The sequence below is a fragment of the Hibiscus syriacus genome, unplaced genomic scaffold (assembly GCF_006381635.1).
Source record: "Hibiscus syriacus cultivar Baekdansim isolate YM2019G1 unplaced genomic scaffold, ASM638163v2 tig00000646_pilon, whole genome shotgun sequence".
Classification (NCBI taxonomy): domain Eukaryota; kingdom Viridiplantae; phylum Streptophyta; class Magnoliopsida; order Malvales; family Malvaceae; genus Hibiscus; species Hibiscus syriacus.
Window position 1 is genome coordinate 120139 of NW_024061802.1, and position 22428 is coordinate 142566.

Sequence of the window (22428 nt, forward strand, 5' to 3'; positions counted from 1 at the left end):
AAATCTATGTTATTTTCAGGGTGATGCTGGAACTGGATCAGCTCCGGAAACATGGGAGGCTGCATCTTCTTTTGACATTGCAACGTGATTGGAAGGAGATGCCAGCTTCGTGCTGTCCCTCCTCCCATCTTTAGCGCCAGACCTGCTTCCATTTTGGTTAGCATTTAGAGACAACCGTCTGCTAGGAGTTCTGTTGCTTCCTCCATTTGCTCAAGGACCCACCACCTTCTTCGTACCAGATGCTCGAGCAGGACTTGGTCTTGAACCGAATATGGCTTCTTGCTCAGGGTTTTGCTGCTCACTGAACTTCTGATCCTGTAAGTCCATACGTCGTAAATGTTATGCCACGAGCTTCTTCCCAAGCTCGAGTTTTGGCAACTAAAGTGTCAACCATACCTACAAAAAGCCAATAAAACCAATTGATCCTTCATCTTTGAGAGTTAATGTTTTCTATTGGACTACCACATTATAGATTGGTAAGAAGTAGATAACAAAATTTAGGGCCTACTTTCTATATAGCCAAATCAAAAATAGATTAGAAGGAACTTTAAGACCAGAAACTGAATTGCAAATGATCTTCACCGAGATTTTGTATTTATTTATACCTACATTATTAGCTTCTATCGAACAAAAAAATGCACATGCACACAATGTCCACCAATGGCATATGAATCACAATCCTGTAAACATGATTCTAGAAGGTCCTACCAGGAATCCTGTAAACATGATTCTTAACTGTATCACGTAAGATAAATATTATGGCCAGATTATCAATTTTTTTCCTTATTTTCGACACAAACTGATACACCCATCCACAAGGGAGAAAGCTGTGGGAGCAAGAAGCCAGAGCAAAAGAAAGGTTGAGGAGAGATCTAATACCCGATTATAGTCTTCAAGCCAACTTTCTTCTTCACAAGCTGACATCCATTTTTCAACCCTATCTAATATTTCTTTTCTACTATGGGCTTCTTATTTTGCTTCTGCTATCTGATTATCCATGTCAGCTAGTAACTCAGTAGGCTCAACATTTCCAGAATCAATCAGTGCCATTATTTTCTCCCTAGCAGCCACAGGATCTATCTCTATATGCGCATGGGAAAATATCTCCTCAAGCTCCACTTGCTTTTTGAAGGCGATTTCCTTCATCTTGCTTGCTTTTAGCAGATCAAGCCGTTCAACTTCTATATCCGCCTTGAAGCAAACGGTAAATGAATATAAGCAGCTGTTCTCATTTAAACTTATAAACCAACTAAGAAACTCGATTTACGTGCTCTATCAAATCCAGAGCAAGTGCACCAGGCACAGTCGCTACATCAACTGAAGCAGAGATGTTGCAGGTAACATGGTCGAATAATCTTCTTTCTTCTTCACGAGTGTCCATAAAATTCCAGAGATCAATCAGCTGAGTTGCTAACTCTTGAAGCTGTCAAAAGGGAGAAATGTTAACCTCGTAATTTCATTTATTGGAACAAAAGTATGAAGAAGAATATATTAACTAATATATCTATGTCCACTATACCGATGATTCCGAAAGGTCATTTATCAATATGCAACAGTGAAAGTAACAAAGCACAAGAAGCAAAATGGGTTGTACATTTTCAAATAAAGAAAAGAATTTTTGCATACGACAAGGATACCTTCTGAAGTTTTTGTTTCTTATCTTCATTTAGATCTGAAACTGTCTTGACCAACCTCAATAGGGTGTCATTGCTGATACTCTTTGACTGCACACCAGTAGTGTCATCTAAGCTCGGATGAACTTCAGTTACAGTACTAAAGATGTCCATTCCAAGGACAGCGCAGAGATCATGCACAGTGCTGACAAATTCAAGGACTTTCTGCAACACAAATGAGAAGTTAGAGGATTGATGATTGAAAAGACCGGGAACAAGGATATCCAAGGCAATGTATTTACCTTCTCCTTTTGAAGCTCTTGCAGCTTTACTTGATATTCGTCCAACTTCTTCAGGGACAAGTCAGACTCATCCACTGCCGGAGCACCTGTCTGCTCTCTGGCATTCCCAGCAATTTCCCCACATATCTTCTGAATCTGAGACTGTACATCAGAAAACTCCTTAACTCTCTCCTCTTTCTGTTTCCACAGCTGTTCCAGTGTCGGTGCTATAACAGCAAGTTGTGCCTTGATTGTGCCCGATGCCTTCTCAGGCTGTAATCAAACCCGAAGGAACAATGAGGAATCCAGGTCCCAGTATTTTACAGTAAACTTATAATTTGCATTCATAGAGTAGCAACTTCCTATTATCTATAGTAACTTTGAATATAAGCTGAAATAGGTGGGCACTCGCAATGCCAACCAAACTTTTGTCTCCAACAGCTGATACAAGAGTAGAAAGCTCAAGATTGGCATCTGATAAGGCCTGAAGAAGTTGTGCTCTTGATTTTGCAGCCTGCTCAACCTTCCTCTTGTATACTTCCAAGCATTCTTGCTCTATCTGAAGAAGCATCTTGTCTCCCTCTTCATCACTTTCACCAACTTCATCCCAAATTTCCTACAATCAATTGCAGAACATTTTACTGGTTATATTTCTGCATATATGTACGAGAAAAAAGATTTCATGGGAGAGAACCAACTTAAAAGTCACATTACCTGCAATTTCTGCAGTAAAGAACCACAAGTGGTTTCTCCAAGAAGAGGGTTTTCTGCATCCGTTATCGTCATTTACTCTGCCACTTCAAACTAGCCTGCAACAAGGGAACCACTTAATAGACATTTAACACAATTTTCCTTTGAATCTGGAGCCACACATGAAAAGAACAAACCAGGAGTAGAGAACTATATGCAGACCAGCCAAAATATAATATTTTTATCAATTAAGATGAATTCTCATTTTCATAGAGCCAAAATACGATATGAGGAGCACCTTTTAAATTTTTATTATAATATTGTAGGTAATATTGAAAATTGCTAAATAAACAACTAATAACTGTTAAAAGTTTCAAAGTTTGACAACCAACTTTGGAAAATGTTTTTTCAAAGTTTGGTAAATGTTTCTTTGAAAAATGTTTTTCAAAGTTTGGTAAAATTTTGGTAGATGTTTGTTGAAAATAGGAATGGGTAAATTCACTTTAGTCATTGCACTTTAGGATATTTTCAAAGATTAGTCCCTAAGTTTCTACTATAAATACCCTTACCCATTTAGCTTCAAAATCATCCCAAAACATTTCTTTCTTCCTATACTAGAGAGATTTCTTGTGAGTAGTGAGTGTTTTGTAAACTCCTGTAAATTTTCTCTCTTGGTAAAAGATCTGCAGCAGCCCGGAGACGTAAGCACAATTGGCTGAACTCCGTTATCAATTTTCGGGTATTATTTTTCCGCTTTTATTTCGCATTCTCACTAATCTGGTTATAGGGAAATTACTTGTATTATGTTTATTTTCCTAACAACTGGTAATCAGAGCTTTTAGTTGTGAATTTTGTCAAATTTTCTGCGAGGTTACTATTCATGACTATTCACGTGAATAGTGAATTTCGTGAATAGTGAAATTCGGTCGGCGATACGAGTTTGTCGACGGTGGTGTTCTAATACACGGTGATTCGCAAGAATTGTCAGAAACGATCCAAACGAAGCCAGATTCGAGTGGGAGCGATGGCTGCAGACGAAGGGAAGGTGAAAATTGAAAAGTTCGATGGTGCGGACTTTGGTTTTTGGAAGATGCAGATTGAAGATTTTTTGTACCAGAAAAATCTATATCAACCTCTCTCAGGAAAGCAACCAGAGGGCATGAAGGATGAAGATTGGGCTCTTCTCGACAGACAAGCCCTCGGAGTTATCCGACTGACGTTATCCCGGAATGTTGCTTTTAACATAGCAAAGGAAAAGACCACGGCGGGTCTTATGGCGGCTCTCTCCAGTATGTACGAGAAGCCATCGGCCTCAAACAAAGTTCATTTGATGAGGCGATTATTCAATTTACGGATGGCGGAAGGGGCATCGGTGGCACAACACCTAAATGAACTCAACACAATCACAACCCAGTTGAGTTCAGTGGAAATTGAGTTCGATGATGAAGTTCGAGCTTTAATTCTCTTATCATCTCTACCAGACAGTTGGAATGCTACTGTTACAGCAGTCAGCAGTTCGTCGGGAAACAACAAATTAAAATTCGACAATGTTCGGGATCTGGTATTGAGTGAAGAAATTCGACGAAGAGAATCGGGTGAAGCATCAACCTCCTCAGCCTTGCACACTGAGTCTAGAGGGAGAACTTCAGAAAGAAATTCAAATCGTGGCAGATCAAAATCCAGAAGGGGCAAATCAAGAACAGGAAATAAAGATTTTACCTGTTATAATTGCGGCAAGAAGGGTCACTTCAAAAGAGATTGCCGAGCACTGAAGAAAGATACCGGTGCACAGGAATCTGCCAAAGTGACAGAGGAGACAGGTGATGCCATGATTCTAAGCGTCAACAGTCCGATTGAATCATGGATCTTGGATTCAGGGGCATCTTTCCACTCCACCCCATACCAAGAAATCATGGAGAACTATGTCAGTGGTGATTTTGGGAAGGTTCATCTTGCTGATGATGAAACCTTAAAGATCGTCGGAAAAGGAGACATCCGACTAAAGTTGCCAAACCAGACCACCTGGAAGCTGACAGGAGTGAGACATATTCCTGGCCTCAAAAGAAATCTGATTTCTGTTGGACAGCTTGATGGAGAAGGATATAGCACAACCTTTTCAGGCTGTGAATGGAAGATTACCAAAGGAGCACTCGTCATTGCTCGTGGTAAGAAGACTGGTACTCTCTATATAACCTCAAATTTAGAGAATATCATTGCAGTAGCAGATGCTGATGGAAAATCAAACCTATGGCACCAAAGGCTTGGCCATATGAGCGAGAAAGGAATGAAGATACTTCTGTCAAAAGGGAAGCTGTCGGATCTAAAGAATGTAGATGTCGGACTATGCGAGGATTGCATCTTTGGCAAACAAAAGAAAGTCAGTTTTGCAAAGATTGGCAAGACACCCAAGGCAGAAAGGTTAGAGTTGGTTCATACTGATGTATGGGGACCATCCCCAGTTACATCTCTTGCAGGCTCACTATATTATGTCACCTTCATCGATGATTCAACAAGGAAGGTGTGGGTTTATTTTCTGAAGAAGAAATCAGAAGTCTTTGATACCTTCAGAAAATGGAAGGCCATGGTGGAAAATGAGACTGGTTTGAAAGTCAAGCGATTGAGGTCTGACAATGGAGGAGAATACAGAGACAGTAGATTCAGAGATTTATGCGCAAACAATAGGATCAAGATGGAGACAACAGTTCCCATAACACCGCAGCAGAATGGCGTAGCAGAGCGCATGAACAGAACTCTGAATGAACGTACCAGAAGCATGAGGATACATACCGGATTGCCCAAATTTCTATGGGCTGAAGCTATCAACACTGCAGCTTACTTGATCAACCGTGGGCCCTCAGTTCCTTTGGATGGCGGAATACCAGAGGAAGCTTGGAGCAAGAAAGAAATAAACCTTTCATACTTAAGAGTGTTTGGTTGTATTTCTTATGTACACATAAACTCTGCTGAAAGAAGTAAACTTGATGCCAAGTCCAACAAATGCGTCTTTGTTGGTTACGGTGGTGATGAGTTCGGTTACCGGTTTTGGGACTACGAAAATCAAAAGATCATCAGAAGCAGAGACATCATTTTCAATGAAAATGTGATGTACAAAGATAGGTCAACCGCAGAATCAAGTAATACCGAAGCTGAAACAAAGGAATTTGCTGAGTTCGAGGAGATTTCTAGAAATGATGTTCAGATCAATCCTGAAGCAGTTCAAGAAGAACCAGGCACACCAGAACTGAGACGCTCCTCCAGAATTCCTAAACCAACCCAACGGTATTCTCCTTCTTTACATTACTTGTTGCTGACTGACAATGGTGAACTAGAGTGCTATGATGAAGCAATGCAAGTGGAGGATTCAGTCAAGTGGGAGTCTTCCATGAAAGATGAGATGGACTCGCTTATGTCAAATCAGACATGGGAATTAGTTGAATTACCACCAGGCAAGAAAGCGCTCCACAACAAGTGGATTTACAGGATCAAAGAAGAGCACGATGGGAGCAAACGCTACAAAGCAAGATTGGTTGTCAAAGGCTTTCAGCAAAAAGAAGGTATTGACTACAATGAAATTTTCTCTCCAGTCGTAAAATTGTCTACAATCAGACTGGTGTTGGAAATTGTAGTTGCAGAGAATTTATATCTTGAGCAGTTAGATGTAAAGACAGCTTTCCTTCATGGTGATTTGGAGGAAGAAATCTATATGAGGCAGGCAGAAGGCTTCATAGAGGCAGACAAGAAAAACCTGGTATGCAGGTTGAAAAAGAGCTTGTATGGTTTAAAACAAGCTCCTAGACAGTGGTACAAGAAGTTCGATAGCTTCATGAGTAGCAGTGGTTTTATCAGATGCCAAGCAGATCATTGTTGCTACATCAAGAGGTTCGACAACAGCTTCATTATTTTATTATTGTACGTTGATGACATGCTCGTTGCAGGCTCAGACATGCAAGAGATTATACACTTGAAGCAAAAATTGTCGAAGCAGTTTGCTATGAAGGATTTAGGCGCTGCAAAGCAGATTCTTGGGATGAGGATCAAGAGAGACACAAAGTCGGGGACTTTGATGTTATCACAGGCTGAGTACATCAACAAAGTACTCTCCAGGTTCAACATGCAAGATGCTAAACCAGTAAGTACACCTTTAGGTGTTCATTTCAGACTCTCCAAAGACCAATCACCAAAGACGGAGGAAGAACGTGCACACATGGTGAAGGTGCCGTATGCCTCAGCAATTGGAAGTCTGATGTATGCCATGGTTTGTACCAGACCAGATATTGCTTATGCAGTGGGAGCTGTTAGCAGGTACATGAATAATCCGGGCAAGGTACACTGGGAAGCAGTCAAATGGATCCTCAGATATCTTCGGGGTACCACAAACAAAGCACTTTGTTTCAAAGGTGGAGATATGATACTGACAGGCTATGTAGATGCTGACTTAGCCGGAAATGTCGACATCAGAAGGAGCACTACAGGGTATGTCTATACTCTAGGAGGAACTGCAGTGAGTTGGGTTTCTCAACTACAGAAGATAGTTGCTCTCTCCACAACTGAAGCAGAATATGTCGCTGTTACGGAAGCCATCAAGGAGATGGTTTGGCTCCAAAGTTTCTTGGAAGAGTTAGGCAAGAAACAAGAAAACAATATCTTGTATTGCGACAGTCAAAGTGCTATCCATCTAGCAAAGAATCCGTCTTTTCATTCCAGGACAAAGCACATACAATTGAGATATCATTTTATCCGGTCTCTTCTGGAAGATGGGATTTTGAAACTTGAAAAGATTAGTGGAGCTCAAAATCCGGCAGACATGTTGACAAAGACGGTGACTACGGACAAACTGAAGTTGTATTCAGCTTCAGTTGGCATGCTAGAATAACAAGACCAGACATGCTGCTGCATTGATCGAGGTGTGAAGACATATTAAAATCAGTCTTCAAGTGGGAGATTGTTAAAAGTTTCAAAGTTTGGCAACCAACTTTGGAAAATGTTTTTTCAAAGTTTGGTAAATGTTTCTTTGAAAAATGTTTTTCAAAGTTTGGTAAAATTTTGGTAGATGTTTGTTGAAAATAGGAATGGGTAAATTCACTTTAGTCATTGCACTTTAGGGTATTTTCAAAGATTAGTCCCTAAGTTTCTACTATAAATACCCTTACCCATTTAGCTTCAAAATCATCCCAAAACATTTCTTTCTTCCTATACTAGAGAGCTTTCTTGTGAGTAGTGAGTGTTTTGTAAACATCTGTAAAATTTTCTCTCTTAGTAAAAGATCTGCAGCAGCCCGGAGACGTAAGCACAATTGGCTGAACTCCGTTATCAATTTTCGGGTATTATTTTTCCGCTTTTATTTCGCATTCTCACTAATCTGGTTATAGGGAAATTACTTGTATTAGGTTTATTTTCCTAACAATAACATCACAAATTCATAAGTAATTAAAGAACAAAATAAAAATAAAAGCATAAAATTCAAAAAAAAATATGCAGAAGAAGATCAAAATCTCAATAAAGATATATGATTACCTTAAGGCTTTAAAATGAATTATTTAAATTTAAAAAAACACATAGTGGAAATGAATAAATAAGAAAGAGATAACATCATATCATATAAGTTAGAAGCAAACGACTCTTAATTTAATATTTTAAAGAAGTAAAATTATAGTTAAACTTGAAATTAAATAGGACTCTAATTAATTTAATTTTGATTAAATAAAATTATAACTAAAACTAAATGATAATTGAATAATAACATTAAAGTTTTTTTTTTCTTTTGGGCATAGGGGTCGAGGCCTACCTCTGTACCTAACTAGTACTGTAACGGTCAACGACGAAAAACATTAATTAAACGGTCATATCGGGTTTATCTTCTGAATTTGAGGATTACATTAAAAAATAGTACGAATGTCATATTGGAGGGTCATGAAGTTTGACTAATGTTTTGGATATTTCAACACCTAGATTGACTTAAAAAAATATCATATTAACCACCATCAACCTTCTATATGTAAAATTTGATAATTATTTTGTATTTTAATTATATTTTGATTTTTTTATGTTGTATAGTCAGTAACAAATCTAAAAATATTCTCGAGGGTGGACACATACATATATATATATTAACCACATAAAATTATTATAAGAGTGGATATAAAAAAATCAGAATGAGCACGATCAATAAAATAGATAATTACTCAAAAAAATAAATTTCAGGATGATCACAAATAATAAGATAGATAGTTATTTAAAGAATATTCAGATTTCAAGGTGGGTGTGTACATACCTTTACTTGATCGTGGATTTGTCATTGTGTGTGTCCAATCGTCTTATATTATACCTAATTTAACATATAACTCAATTTTAACTAAAAATTATATTTATATATATATATATAATATTTAAGTATAAAAAGTTATCTAATAATTTATTATAATAATTTAACTTAAATAAAAATATTTTATTATTTAATTGTTATTTTCTGATTTTAATTTATGTATTTAAAAAGTGTGGTCTATCCATCAAAATAAAAAGTGTGGTATATATGTTGACTTAGAATTTAGGGGCTGTTTGTTTGCATTTTAATAGAATCATTCAGCGTTGAATACTAAATCGTTTAGTATTCAGTGCGTTTGTTTCGTATCTTTTAATGATTTAGTGTTGACTGATTCAGCAAAACAGTGTTGAATGATTCAACACAGAAATATATTCTAAATGATTCAGAGTCATTATCAAACAGTATGTCACATTCAGAGTTAATTCATACAGAGTCTCTGAATGATTCAATATTTGAAACATTCAACATTTAATCATTCTGAAATAAATAAACAACCTCAAAAAAGTCTGGTGATGAAATTACACGTGGCAACTAGCTTCAACGAAATTCTACTAGGAATCCACGTGGCAGTTCAAGGGAGTTGCAAGTGATTGGGTCCCAGAGAGAAGCTGGAAACAATACTTCTCCACTCTGTTTCCCATGAATCGGTTATTGTTTCACTTGCTTCATCCTTCATTTTTTATGATTTGTTTTTTTCTTTTTATCATTTTGATCCTTCACAATTTCTGGGTTTTTCAACCAAGGACGTAGAAGCCTTTCAGATTAATCACAAACTGTAGTAAGCTCCCTTGATTCTCTTCCCCATTGTTTACTGCAACCAATTTCAATGGTTTTTTTTCTTTATCATGTTGAAATTGTTTGATTCAGCACTATACAGTTTTGAGTTTCTTTAGATTTATGAAACAAATTTGAAAACACAGATATAAGAAGAACAATTCATTATATTCCATAATTTCTGGGTTTCTTTCATTTATTTGCTTGACAACATTTCTTTGCTTTAATCCAAGGAAATGTCTGATTGGTAAGCAGGGGTCTGTTTATATTGCCTCAAAGTTTATTACAAGGAAGTATATAAAAAAAAAGAACAATGCAAAAGGATAACAGTGCACCAAATACACCTACTAGTGCTCGAGCTCGGCACCGAAGACGGTCCAATGAGGCTCGTATTGTGTTGTAACATAAAATACATGCCTCTTTCTTGTTATGCCTGTCTATTTTTGTTGCTTGGGCTTGTTTATGCGTGTTTCTAGATGTTTTTCATATGGACCCGCTTATCAATGAATGAAAGAGATAAATTTCAAGCATTATGTTTCAGTTGATCGTTTGATACTTCGATTTTGTCAGTAAGTTGTTCACTAGCAATGAGTTTCCATCAGATAATCCTGGTTAGAAATTGGACTATGTTGTGATATGTGCATCATGAATTTCGAAACTTTGTTAGAATTAGAGATGCGTTGTAATGTGCCATTCATGTTTTTTAAGTGTTAAGGTCCCTTTTCCTTTCTATTTCTCCTCGAGTGACGAAAGTACCCTGACCGTGTTCTTTGGAAGCAGTTTCCTGCCGATACAAGCAAAACAAACGGACATCCTTTACTTGCAAAAGATCTCAACAAATACCGGTTAATGTGGGTTTGAGCATGTTTGTCTATATGGATGTTGGGGCTTTTCCTCTTGTTTATCTATATGGGTCATCTTTATATCTTGGCCATGGTTGTTATTATCCAAATATTCATGGCAAGGGAGCTCTTCAATCTTCTCAGAAAAGCTCTTGAAGATAAGTGCCTGCCCGGGTTTAGGCTCTTGAACTGGTAAGAACTAAGATTGATTGCAATGCAAGTTTCATTTTGTGGTAAGTGCCTAAAAAGACTGATATCTGGTGGCATTTTATGTCCTTGCAGGCACTTTTACTTTACGGCTATGCTCTTTGTATACGGTCGCATTCTCAGTCACCGGCTCGTGAATACAATAACTTCAGATAAAATCTTCTATAAGTCGGCTCATCAAGTATCAGATGGTTATTTCTTATTTCTTATACATAGCAGGTTTGTTTTTGTTTTGATTTTGAAAGAAGCACGACATGCATTCCCTTGTTATATGCATTTCCACGATTATCTTATCGAGCTGTGATATTCCGTTCGGGATTGAAAGGGACTCAATTTGTTTCGGATTCAGGTGTCATGTGATTCATTCTTACACTAAAGAAGAAGATGTACAAGTATCAATTTGGGCAGTTTGCATGGACACACTTGATACTCGTTGTTTCACTCAGTCTGCATTTACCGTGGCCAACATTTTTGAAGGCATATTCTGGTAACTTGCAAACCAATTTAGCTTTTTTAGTAGCTTCGTTAATTTTATTTGCACTTCCATAAATAATACGGACCATCTTTTATTGCCGATTAATTGATTTTTTTTTCTTTTGTATAGGTTCCTTCTCCCAGCTTCACTAATTGCTGTCAATGATGTTGCAGCATATTTCTACGGTTTCTTCTTCGGGAAAACTCCTTTGATCAAGATATCTCCTAAGAAAACATGGGAGGTTTTCATCGGTGCATCAGTAGCAACTACTATCTCAGCATTTTTGGTAAGAAGAAAAAAATAAAGATTCCTGATTCATGGTTTGTTTGTTTTTTTAGTGGATGTTAGATTGATTCTTGAGGTATAAGCCTTTTATGGTGAAAACGATATGTCGGCATGTGCATGAAATAGGTGTTTACAAATCTGTCAATTGAGACTAATCCCAAAGTGCTTATGATCATCTGGGGATAAACCGGTTATCTGATTATTGTTGAAAACAAAACTTGCAATAATTGTCGTGAACATCTACTTTATCAATGGAAACCGGACTGAATCTCTCAACAACCTTACGCTCCGTTGTGATATACAGGTGATATAGATTGTGATTTAGTCTCTTCAGTCTTCACCATCTTTCATACAGCTTGCAAATATCTATGGAAGTTTTCACTGGCCGACATGTCCAAGGAAGGTAAGACATCATGGAATGCATTCATCTTTAAATGAAAAAAGAATGTTTTCCTGTTCCGATGTTTATATCACTGAAATGCACGCATGATTTATCAACTGGGTGACTTCGCTGTGATCCCGGTCCACTTTTTAAGCCGGAGTATTATCCCTTATTGCCATGGGTAAGTAAGGCAACTAAAAACATTAGCATGACTGGTCGGATTAGATGATCAGCCCAAATGAAAAAAAAATCTTTCACGTATGATTTACCATCATCCATAACCAGGGTTTCAAATCACGGTCCGAAAACTTGATTTCGTCCGCGAAATTGCGGTTTCGCCGCCGTCTGAGTTACCCTACACCCGCAATAGCACCCAATAGCTCCCGCGACTGCGATTTGAAACCCTATCCATAACTAATGATCCCCGAGCTTGTGCACAGATAATGCTGTCTGTGGCCTAGTGATATTGGAATGATTTATGTATTTTTATCTGTTAATAAAATATGATCAGCTCAGTAATTTACTCAGTAACATGTTGCAGTTGCCGTGGACCGAGATAGCAATCTTGCCTGTTCAATGGCATGCTTTATTGCTGGGATTATTTGCATCAATTATTACGCCATTTGGAGGCTTTTTCGCAAGTGGTTTCAAGAGAGCTTTTAAGATTAAGGTGGCCATTTATTCACTAATGTGCTGTATAAAATTGTAAAACTGATCAACTCTGCCGTGGCCCTTCTAAATGTCATCGACCAACCTTTTCTCGGGTGACACAGGATTTTGGTGATAGTATACCCGGACATGGTGGACTTACCGACCGAATGGACTGCCAGGTAAGCTGCTATTGCTATATTTCTATGACTTAATTCCTAAAACATGACGGCATCCTAATCTTCTGTATATTGATTAGTATATTTGAATTCATTTCCCTTGTATATTGTCCGTGAATAGTTTGTTTCTTATTTCTTGGACGTTGAGTTAAGAGCTCAATCCGAGTATCTTTATTTTGTTTTTAAATACGGTTTTATTCGGTGCTTTCCAGATGTTAATGGCTGTTTTTGCATACATCATCATCAATCGTTTGCCGTTCCCCAAGATTATACTGTTGAGACGATTCTAAGCGAGGTAACCACTTATACCGTTCTTGTTTTCTTTTCTGAAGTGAATCGAGTATGATCTTATGTTTGTTCTTTTCCTTCCGCGCAAGATATTAAGCAGCCTTACTTTGGAAGAGCAGCTAGTACTATATACGAAACTAGGACAGATACTGCAGGAGAGAGTGTTAGGACAAGATTAGAGTTTATTCGAAAACAATTTGAAGGTGAATCCGATCGATATTTCTTGCAGATGAAGGAGAATAGTATAACACTTTCTCTCTCTCTCTTTCTGATGAGGATTATACTTGGTTACAGTCGATGGAGGTTTCTTGCATGATCCTTCCATCTCTGACACGGTAAAGTTTCGCAGTTAGTGAACTCAGTCTTATGGCACCAAAGAGTAGGATGATATATTGATGTTTATGATCAGAAAGAAAAAAACATAGGACCTTAGCAAACTCAGTACTTCAGAAAACTCAATGTTTCGAAAAACTGTCGTTCGTATTCTTGCGTTTGTCGTTTGAATTCAGCGATCGAGCTCTGCGGCTCTTCCGCGGGCTTCTCGGATGACAACTACATAGAAAACCCAAATGAGGACATATTTCAGCATTGAAAATGAATCTAACAAAGCAAACAGCTATCACCATAAATTTAATTTTGAGGTATGGAAACGAACCTGAAGTCAAGAAATTGTAAACAAGACCATCATGAACCAAACGACCTTAAAAAACAAAACAAGATAAAAATTGGTCAAGAAGTTGTTGGGGAAGATTACTATCGGATAGAATAAAAATACAACTGATAATTTGAGAAAATAAAAAATTAAAGATAAAAGATACATAATTTACGTGAAAAACCCTTAAATTTTATAGGGTAAAAACCACGGGCAACGGTAGAAGAATTTCACTATGAGAAAATAAGAATTACAACTCTCTTGATCTACCAAGGAGAAAACAATGATAATTCTCTCTAGATAAAAAGGAGAAAACAACTCTCAAGAAACTCTCTAAATTCTCTATAGTATTAGAAGAAAGCTATAATGCTTTGGGATGATATTGAAGCTAAATGAGCTAGGGTATTTATAGTTGAAACTTAAGGACTATTTTGTAAATATCCTAAATTACAATGACTAGATATGATTTTACCGTAAAATAAAATAATATATTTTCTACACCTTTCGGTGCCCCCATTTGACAAAGCAATTGAATGATTTTCGGTGCCATGTGCACCCATGTGCACCGTTTTTCAACAATCTCCCACTTGAAGATTTGATTGGAACAATCATATCTTTACACCATTCTTTCTACCTTGTACCTTCATGTTGCTTATATTTCCGTCAGGCCATAAGAGGATCGACACCAAGTAAATTTATCGGCATTGATCGCATTCGTCATGAAATCTGCTATGTTGTCTTTGGTATGGATCTTTTGCATATCTACCGTTCCTTCTTCCACCTTTTTACAAATAAAATGGTACTGAACTCGTATGTGCTTTGTCCTTGAATGAAATGTTGGATTTCTTGCTAAATGCAAGGCGCTTTGACTGTCACAAAACAGAGAGACATACTCTTGATTGTGCCCAAGCTCCTCCAATAGCATCTTCAACCAAATTGCTTCTTTACTAGCTTGTGTAGCGGCTACATATTCTGCATCTGTTGTGGATGTAGCCACAATTGACTGCAATTTTGAAACCCAGCTTACAACTCCACCAGCAACTTTGAACACATATCCTGTAGTAGATTTCCTTTTATCCAAATCCACTGCATAGTCAGAATCTATATACCCATTGATTAGTAAGTTTGATCCTCCGTAACATAATGCAACATTTGAGGTCCCTTTGATATATCTCAGGATCCTCTTCACTGTATTCCAATGCTCTTTGCCTGGATTCGCCATGTACCGACTAACCACTCCCACTGCTTGTGCAATGTCTGGTCTTGTGCATATCATAGCGAACATTAAACTTCTCATTGCTGATGCATACGCTACTCGAGACATCTTCATCCTCTCTTCTTCACTGCTAGGACTCATACTGGAGGATACTTTGAAGTTAATAGGAAGAGAAGTAGAAATTGGCTTACAATCTTGCATGCTGAATCGTGACAAGATCTTCTTCAAGTAATTCTTTTGTGAAAGTCAAATCTTCCTATTACTTCTGTCTCGATGAATTTGCATCCCTAGAATCTTGTTTGCTGATCCCAAGTCCTTCATTTCAAATTCCCTAACCAGTTGTGCCTTCAATTCTTCAATATGATCTTTGTTGGGTCCTGCAACCAACATGTCATCCACATACAACAGCAATATAACAAAATCGTTATCACCAGACCTCTTGAAATAAGCACAAGGGTTTGCATTAAGTTTGTTGTATCCAAAGCACATAATGAAGGAATCAAATCTCTTATACCAACACCTCGGCGCCTGCTTTAGACCGTACAGAGATTTGTTCAACCTGCAAACCAAGTTCTTCTTTTCTTTTTCTTCAAAACCTTCAAGCTGGAGCATGTAAATCTCTTCTTCAAGATTTCCATGAAGAAAAGTTGTTTTAACATCTAGTTGCTCTAGATGTAAGTTCAATGTAGCACACATTGCCAAAACTACTCGAACTGTTGTTAGTCGAACCACAGGAGAAAATATTTCATAGAAATCAATACCTTCTTTTTGAGCATATCCTTTGACCACCAATCTTGCACGATACCTCTCAACTTGATCGTCACCATTTCGTTTGATTTTGAAGACCCATTTGTTACCAATTGGTTTCCTTCCTTGTGGTAGTGGCACAAGGTCCCATGTATTATTTTTTATGAAGGGCTTCGATTTTCTTCTTGCATCGCCATCATCCACAGTGAAGCATCTGAACTGTTTATTGCCTCCTGGTATGTTGATGGCTCACCGTCCTCTATTAAAAGGCAGTATGCAATATTACCTTCTATAACATAATCTGAGTGCCAATTGGGACGTCTTCTCACACGATCTGATTGACGAGTTGTTGGAGCTTCAGAACTCTCTGGTTCTTGTTCATCATGTGCTGGTTCTGCTTCAGAATAATCTCCTTGTTCAACCTCCTTTTCCACATGTATTTGTGTAGTCTCTGACTTTTCAGCGCTATCATCATCTTCTTTTCTTTGTAGTTTATCTTCTACAAAGATAACATCCCTACTGATGATCACTTTGCGGGCAGTGGGATCCCACAAGCGATACCCCTTTACACCATCAGCATACCCCAAGAATTTGTATTTCCTGGATTTTGGATCTAACTTTGAAATTTATTGAGAGTTGTACATCACGTACACAATACTTCCAAATACATGGAGGTTTGAATAATCAGTTGATTTACCAGTCCACATCTCCATTGGTGTCTTCAGCTCTATTGCAGTTGATGGAGCTCGATTCACCAAATAACAAGTGGTATTGACTGCTTCTGCCCAGAATGATTTTTCTAGGCCTGCATCCCTCAACATTGATCTTGTTCTTTCTAACAAGGTTCTGTCCATCCGCTCTGCCACTCCATTTTGTTGAGGAGTGTTCGTCACTGTGAACTATCTTTTGATGCCTTCTTTCCTGCAAAAGTCATCAAATTCTTCGCTTGTGTATTCTCCTCAATTAGCTGTTCTGAAACACTTGATCTTATTTCCAGAATCAAGTTCCACCCGCGCTTTGAAGTTTTTGAAAGTTGAAAACACATCTGACTTCTTCTTAATAGGGTACACCCATCATCTCCTAGAGTAGTCATCAATAAATGAGACAAAGTATTTTGCTCCGCCTAGGGATGTAACCGGTGCTTGCCACACGTCAGAGTGAACCAATTCTAGAACACTTTTGCCTCTAGAATTTGACGTGTTGAATTTCAACTGGTGCTGCTTACTTGTTATGCAATGCTCACACAAGGAAAGTGATACCTTTATTAAACCTGGAAGTAGGTTTTGCTCCACAAGGACTTTCATTCATTGTTCTGACATGTGTCCAAGTTTCTGATGCCATAGCTTTGCAGAATTTGAACTACATGAGGCAACAGAGGCTTATGCTTCTAGCAAAGTCTCTCCCTTCAACATGTACAAGTTTGCAGCTATCTTTTCGCCTTTCAGCACCACAAACGCTCCACGGAAGACCTTCATGATTCATTTTCGTATTTCAATCTTGCTTGCATTATTATCCAACAATCCATAGGATAATAAATTTTTCTTCAGGCCTTTCACGTGTCGCACATCTCGAACAACTTTAATTGTTCCATCATACATCTTCAATTTGATGGTTCCCACGCCAATGATCTCTAAGGCATGATCATTGCAACTATACACAGATCCTCCTGAGACGGATTCATACTGATGGAACCATTCTCTTCTTGAGGTCATGTGATATGTTGCTCCTGAATCAACGAGCCATATATCTGCAAATCTTTTTCTGCCTTCCACGGTGGTTGACGCTTCACAGCATAGAGCATCTCCATCATCTGAAGTTTTTGCGGTATTGCCTTGTGGATTGGAGTTTTTATTTAGACTCCAACAATCATTCTTCAAGTGACCCTTCTTTCCACAGTTGTAGCACTTTAAATTCTTCTTGCTTCTCGACTTCGATCTACCATGTTTGTGACTGCTGCTTTGGCCACGTTATGTTGATCTCCCTCTCATCATTGTCATCGTTGTTAACGCTTCTGCTTGTTGCAGATTTACTTGTCTGTCTTCTTTGTTCTTGCGCCGATTTTCTTCTTGTAGAACAGCAGCTGCAACGTCATCGAAGACTAGACTGATGACATTATTGTTTGTCAAGTTGACGATGAGTTGATCATACGAATCCGGTAGACTTTGAAGTAGAAGTTCTGCACGTTCTTGTTCTCCTATTTTACAGCTTAAAGATGTAAGCTGAGAAAATAAAGTGTTCAGTGTATTTAAGTACTCCGTCACTGAACTAGATTCTGGCATACGAAGAGTGTACAATTTTCTCTTAAGGAAAATTTTATTGTGCAGCGATGTGACCTCGTACAGTTTGGTGAGATGATCTCATATCTCCTTAGCTGTCTTTTTCTCTTCGATGCTTGACAATACTTCATCTACTAATGCTAGATGAAAGTTTGTCATAGCATTCCCGTCCATTTCGATCCATTTGTTGTCATCTGTGAAATCCACCGGCATTTCACTGATAGCTGCTAGACAACCGTCTTTCCTCAAGATGGCCTTCATCTTCAATTTCCACAATGAGAAATTTCTCCCCATTGAATTTTTCAATATCAAATTTCGTTGTCATATCTTCTTTTAAGGATAGCTCCCATTATTTCACTATCGTTAATAGTTCTCTGGAACCTTCAAAGAATGGGTAATACCTTCTTATTTTCTTATGTTGGATGATCCACCTTTTGGTGGCAACTACAAAGACAATAAACAGATATTACAAACTCAAATCTAACTCTGATACCAATTGTTGCGGAAGACTGCTATCGGATAGAGCAAAAAATGCAACTGATAATTTGAGAAAATAAAAAATTAAAGATAAAAGAGACACAAAATTTACGTTAAAATCCCTAAATTTTATAGGGTAAAAATCACGGGCAACGGTAGAAGAATTTCACTATGAGAAAATAGGAATTACAACCTCTTTCGATCTACCAAGGAGAAAACAATGATAATTCTCTCTTGATAAAAAGGAGAAAACAACTCTCAAGAAACTCTCTAAATTCTCTCTAGTATTGGAAGAAAGCTAGAATGTTTTGGGATGATATTGAAGCTAAATGAGTTAGGGTATTTATAGTTGAAACTTAAGGACTATTTTATAAATACCCTAAATTATAATTACTAGATATGATTTTATCATAAAATAAAATAATATATTTTCTACACCTTTCGGTGCTGACAAAGCAATTGAATAATTTTCGGTGCCATGTGGACCCATGTGCACTGTTTTTCAAGAGAAGTTACCTTTACTCTTCATATATTTAGCGGTAATAAATATTTCATGTTACCTTATCCATCCACAATAACACATAGCAAGCAACCCTAAACCGTCTTGAAGCCATTTTAAGATTTGTGTCAGCTGAATTTATATAAAAGAAATTTTAGTTCATGCAAAATCATCTTGTAAGGGAGAGTTTTTGTTCGATTTCATCCTCAAATTGGAGTGGTCGGAGCAACGTGGACTGTGAATAATTGTAGTATAAATTGAAAGAGAAGTTGAGGGGATTCAAAAATTAAATCGATATACTGCCTATAATTAAGATTTAAAGGTCAAATTAAAAATTATTTATTTTTATTAACATGTCATTGATATAACGAGGGAGTTGCCAGTTCATTGATAAAAGGTAATAGATCAGTAATGGAAGTGATTAAAATATACATTTTTTAATTTCAGTGATTAAATTAAAATAGCGAAAATAAAAGTGACCTCCATTGTAGTTTTACCCTAAAAAATTTAAAGCCCATTTTATGCTTCCAACACCTTATTAAATCCTTAATTATTACCGCCTAATCACAAGTACGAAACGGGAAAAACGACCGAACTAAACCGACGCCGTTCTCTTACAAAGTTTGATTAAGTGTCTAAAATCTGTCTTGTCTGTTTTTAATTACAGAAAACGAACCCCAACACCTACAACCGTTCAAAACGAACTCAACACTTTCGCTTTCACTCTAAAAAAAATCTCTGCTTTTCTTCTGCTCTGTGGGTTACAGCAACTTGATACTCTTATCTCGAGACTTGGAATCTCGAGATGGAAGGAGTGGGCTCCACCAGGCTTGGCCGAGCTTCAGCTCGTTACGGTGGTTCGACGGCGGTGTTCAATGGTCCGGTGAGGAAGTGGAAGAAGAAGTGGGTTCACGTTTCGCCTTCATCCACCGCTAAACACTCCCAGTCCACTGGGCACGGTTCCGCCGCTTCCAGCATCCTACTCTGTAGGTGGACCCCACTTTCCTTTGCTAATTCCGGGTCCTCCGCCGTCGACGGCGAGGACGAGGAGCAGCCCCCAAAGCGCAAGTTCCGCTATACCCCTGTAAGTATCTAAATATACGTGTGTATCCTTTATCTATGCATACAAGTATACGTATGTGTCCTTTTTTCTAGTGGTTTTAGGCTTCTAGCTTAGGGTTTTTGCTCACTGTTATTTTCAGTCTCATAATCTTGACTAATCTGGAGCTAAACCATTAACACCTATTTTCCCAGATTGTCATGGATTCAAGAAATCAAGAATAATTATTCCAAAAAAAGGGGGAAAATAATAAGACTGAATTTCCAATATATTTTATATAGTTAAAAATGGGTTTTTCTTTCCATTAGTTTGTTTATTTTGCTTGAATATTATCTACCTTTATTTTACAAAAAAAAAAGAGTGTTTTAATGATCATAAAAATGGTTGTTGATTCTCATTTTTGCAGGTTGCCGTGTTAGAGGATGAGCGTAAAAAGGCGGCTGCGAAACAGGTTGAAAATGAAGCTAAGACAGATGGTAATAAGACCGAGCAATCCACAGAGTGGTTGTCTTCTAAGACCAATATCGTGTTAAACATGAATGCTCTTTTAAAGAAAGAAACTCAGGTAACACCTATAAGTTCTGTTTAAGCTATCTTATTGCATTTGTAAGTTAAAAATAGCTGCAATATAACCCTTTGACTGTAAAAGGTAGCCTATCATGGCTTCAGGAAGGACATTGTTAAACGTTAGGACGTTCTGGGTTATTCGATGATGGCTTGCACCATAGTTGGTTCATATGTTTAAAGAAATGATCGAGTTTTTGAAATTGTGTACATCATTTTGCTCAAAGTTGAAGCCTGGATGAAAAATTAGATTTTCCTGCTCTTTTTGTAGGATCCGAACATGAGTAATTTGGACTTAGGTTTGTGTTTGAAAGGCCATGATGGCAGCCGCAATTCTGTAGGCGAGAGTGTCGATCGGGAGAAGGCAGCAAGCTCGATGGGATTTTGGGCAGTCGGTTGATGTGTAAGTAGTTAAAAGGGAACATGGTTGATGTGCTGAAAAGAATCCACTAATTTGGTCACTCCATGGTAATAATGGATCATATAGTGTAGTAGTAATAGTTGTTGGTACATACATATGCTCGATCGAATATTGCAGTAGTAATAGTAACCGTATATATTCGAGTTTGCACCTTATCAAACTGTCACTGCATTTATCATACACAGAATAGAAACCATGTGGATTATGCTAGCAATATTACCTAAAAACTTAGCCCTCCTGTGACATCTCCTATTGAGTATTGAAACACAGAGATTATGTCATTCAAAGATGGATCTTAACATGAAAAGTGAAAACCTCATTATGTATATGATTCTAATCACATAGGCAAAGTTTTGTGAAAATTTGCCTACCTAGCTTATCATCAAGCGGTAGTAGAGCCTTTGTTACTTGTGTTATTCTCTGCTGCATCATTATCCAACTCTCGAGTAACTCCGAGCTCAGCTGATCGGATAACTCGATCATGTAGCATAGCATGTATCCTGGCTGTAATAAAGATGGGAGACGAAACCAATTAGGCTGTTCAAACAGAACTGTGTAGTTAAACAAAAGAAAATTCGAGCTGGTAAATAGTGATTGTACTTTCATAATCTTCTTGGTTATTTATCACAATGCTTCACCTGGATTCGGATTCGAATATACTATAACAGACAACACGCAATTGGAACAGTTTCATAGAAATGGATTAGAGAACAATGCTTTAAACACATGAGCGGTCCTGCCGGGAGGCTTAGAAATTAGAATTATCTGGTACTTGGAATGCTGCACTGTGCATGTTTGAATCAAATGGTTCATTGGTAGGATCGAATTTTTCGTCTCCAAACTTTCTAAAATACCTGAAAGCAAAAGATTTCTAGCTGGTTTGTAGTGGTCATTGATATTTGAATAAATTTCTTGTCTTTTCCCACTGACATTTTAAAACTAACGATTTGGGACGACGAAACGTTGATGGAGTACATTAAACCAACTGACCTAATACTGTTTTGTCACGCGAGACAACCTTCTATAGTGATCATTTGTGAACGATTCCATTTCCTGCTATATTCTTTTTTGAAGCATTTAAAGCAGCCGCCGCCATCCTCGTTTTGCAGAAATTAAAGCAGCAGCCGCCCTTTCCTCCGACAGAAACCTCCAATATTGATTAATATTGACTCTCCTGGATTTCATATTTCAATGTCAATCTTCATAAATTTGTTCATGCAAGCAACTCTTAACTTTTCTTTCTCAAAGGATTACGTGTATGTAAAATGAGTTAGTCAAAAGAAAGAAAAGTTGATGAAAAATGGTGCATCACGTTTGATACGTGTTGCATGCTTACTTTCTATCCATGGAAAATGCTTAAAGCCACACGAAAGATTTTTCTGGGTTTTCTCTTAGCATTACAACGTCATGACTGCATGGATTCTTCAATCTCTAAAAAAAAGTAACCTTTAAAGGTGTTTGAACGCAATTGGTCCTTTCCTTATTACATGTCGGCACAACATGTTCATAAGTAAATACGAGTCATCATCA

The 22428-nt window shown here is 37.6% G+C and overlaps 1 protein-coding gene and 2 pseudogenes across 1 annotated transcript; 2 read left to right on the top strand and 1 right to left on the bottom strand.

The window, feature by feature from the left end:
- Positions 1 to 2782, bottom strand: LOC120209057 (annotated as a pseudogene).
- A 7195-nt stretch (positions 2783 to 9977) lies between these two features.
- On the top strand, positions 9978 to 13218 carry LOC120209184 (annotated as a pseudogene).
- A 6298-nt stretch (positions 13219 to 19516) lies between these two features.
- Positions 19517 to 20888, top strand: LOC120209194. The gene is made up of 3 exons (XM_039208263.1): positions 19517 to 19937; positions 20320 to 20478; positions 20749 to 20888. The coding sequence occupies exons 1-3, from the start codon at positions 19659 to 19661 to the stop codon at positions 20875 to 20877; spliced, it is 567 nt and encodes a 188-aa protein (XP_039064194.1). The 5' UTR covers positions 19517 to 19658; the 3' UTR covers positions 20878 to 20888.
- Positions 20889 to 22428: the final 1540 nt, after the last annotated feature.

What these genes read in the sequence shown, in the direction of transcription:
- LOC120209194 (XM_039208263.1), top strand. Translation starts at nt 19,659, where the DNA reads ATGGAAGGAGTGGGCTCCACCAGGCTTGGCCGAGCTTCAGCTCGTTAC. An exon ending in GCAAGTTCCGCTATACCCCT is followed by an intron (nt 19,938 to 20,319) that starts GTAAGTATCTAA and finishes TCATTTTTGCAG; the next exon opens with GTTGCCGTGTTAGAGGATGA. An exon ending in TTTTAAAGAAAGAAACTCAG is followed by an intron (nt 20,479 to 20,748) that starts GTAACACCTATA and finishes CTCTTTTTGTAG; the next exon opens with GATCCGAACATGAGTAATTT.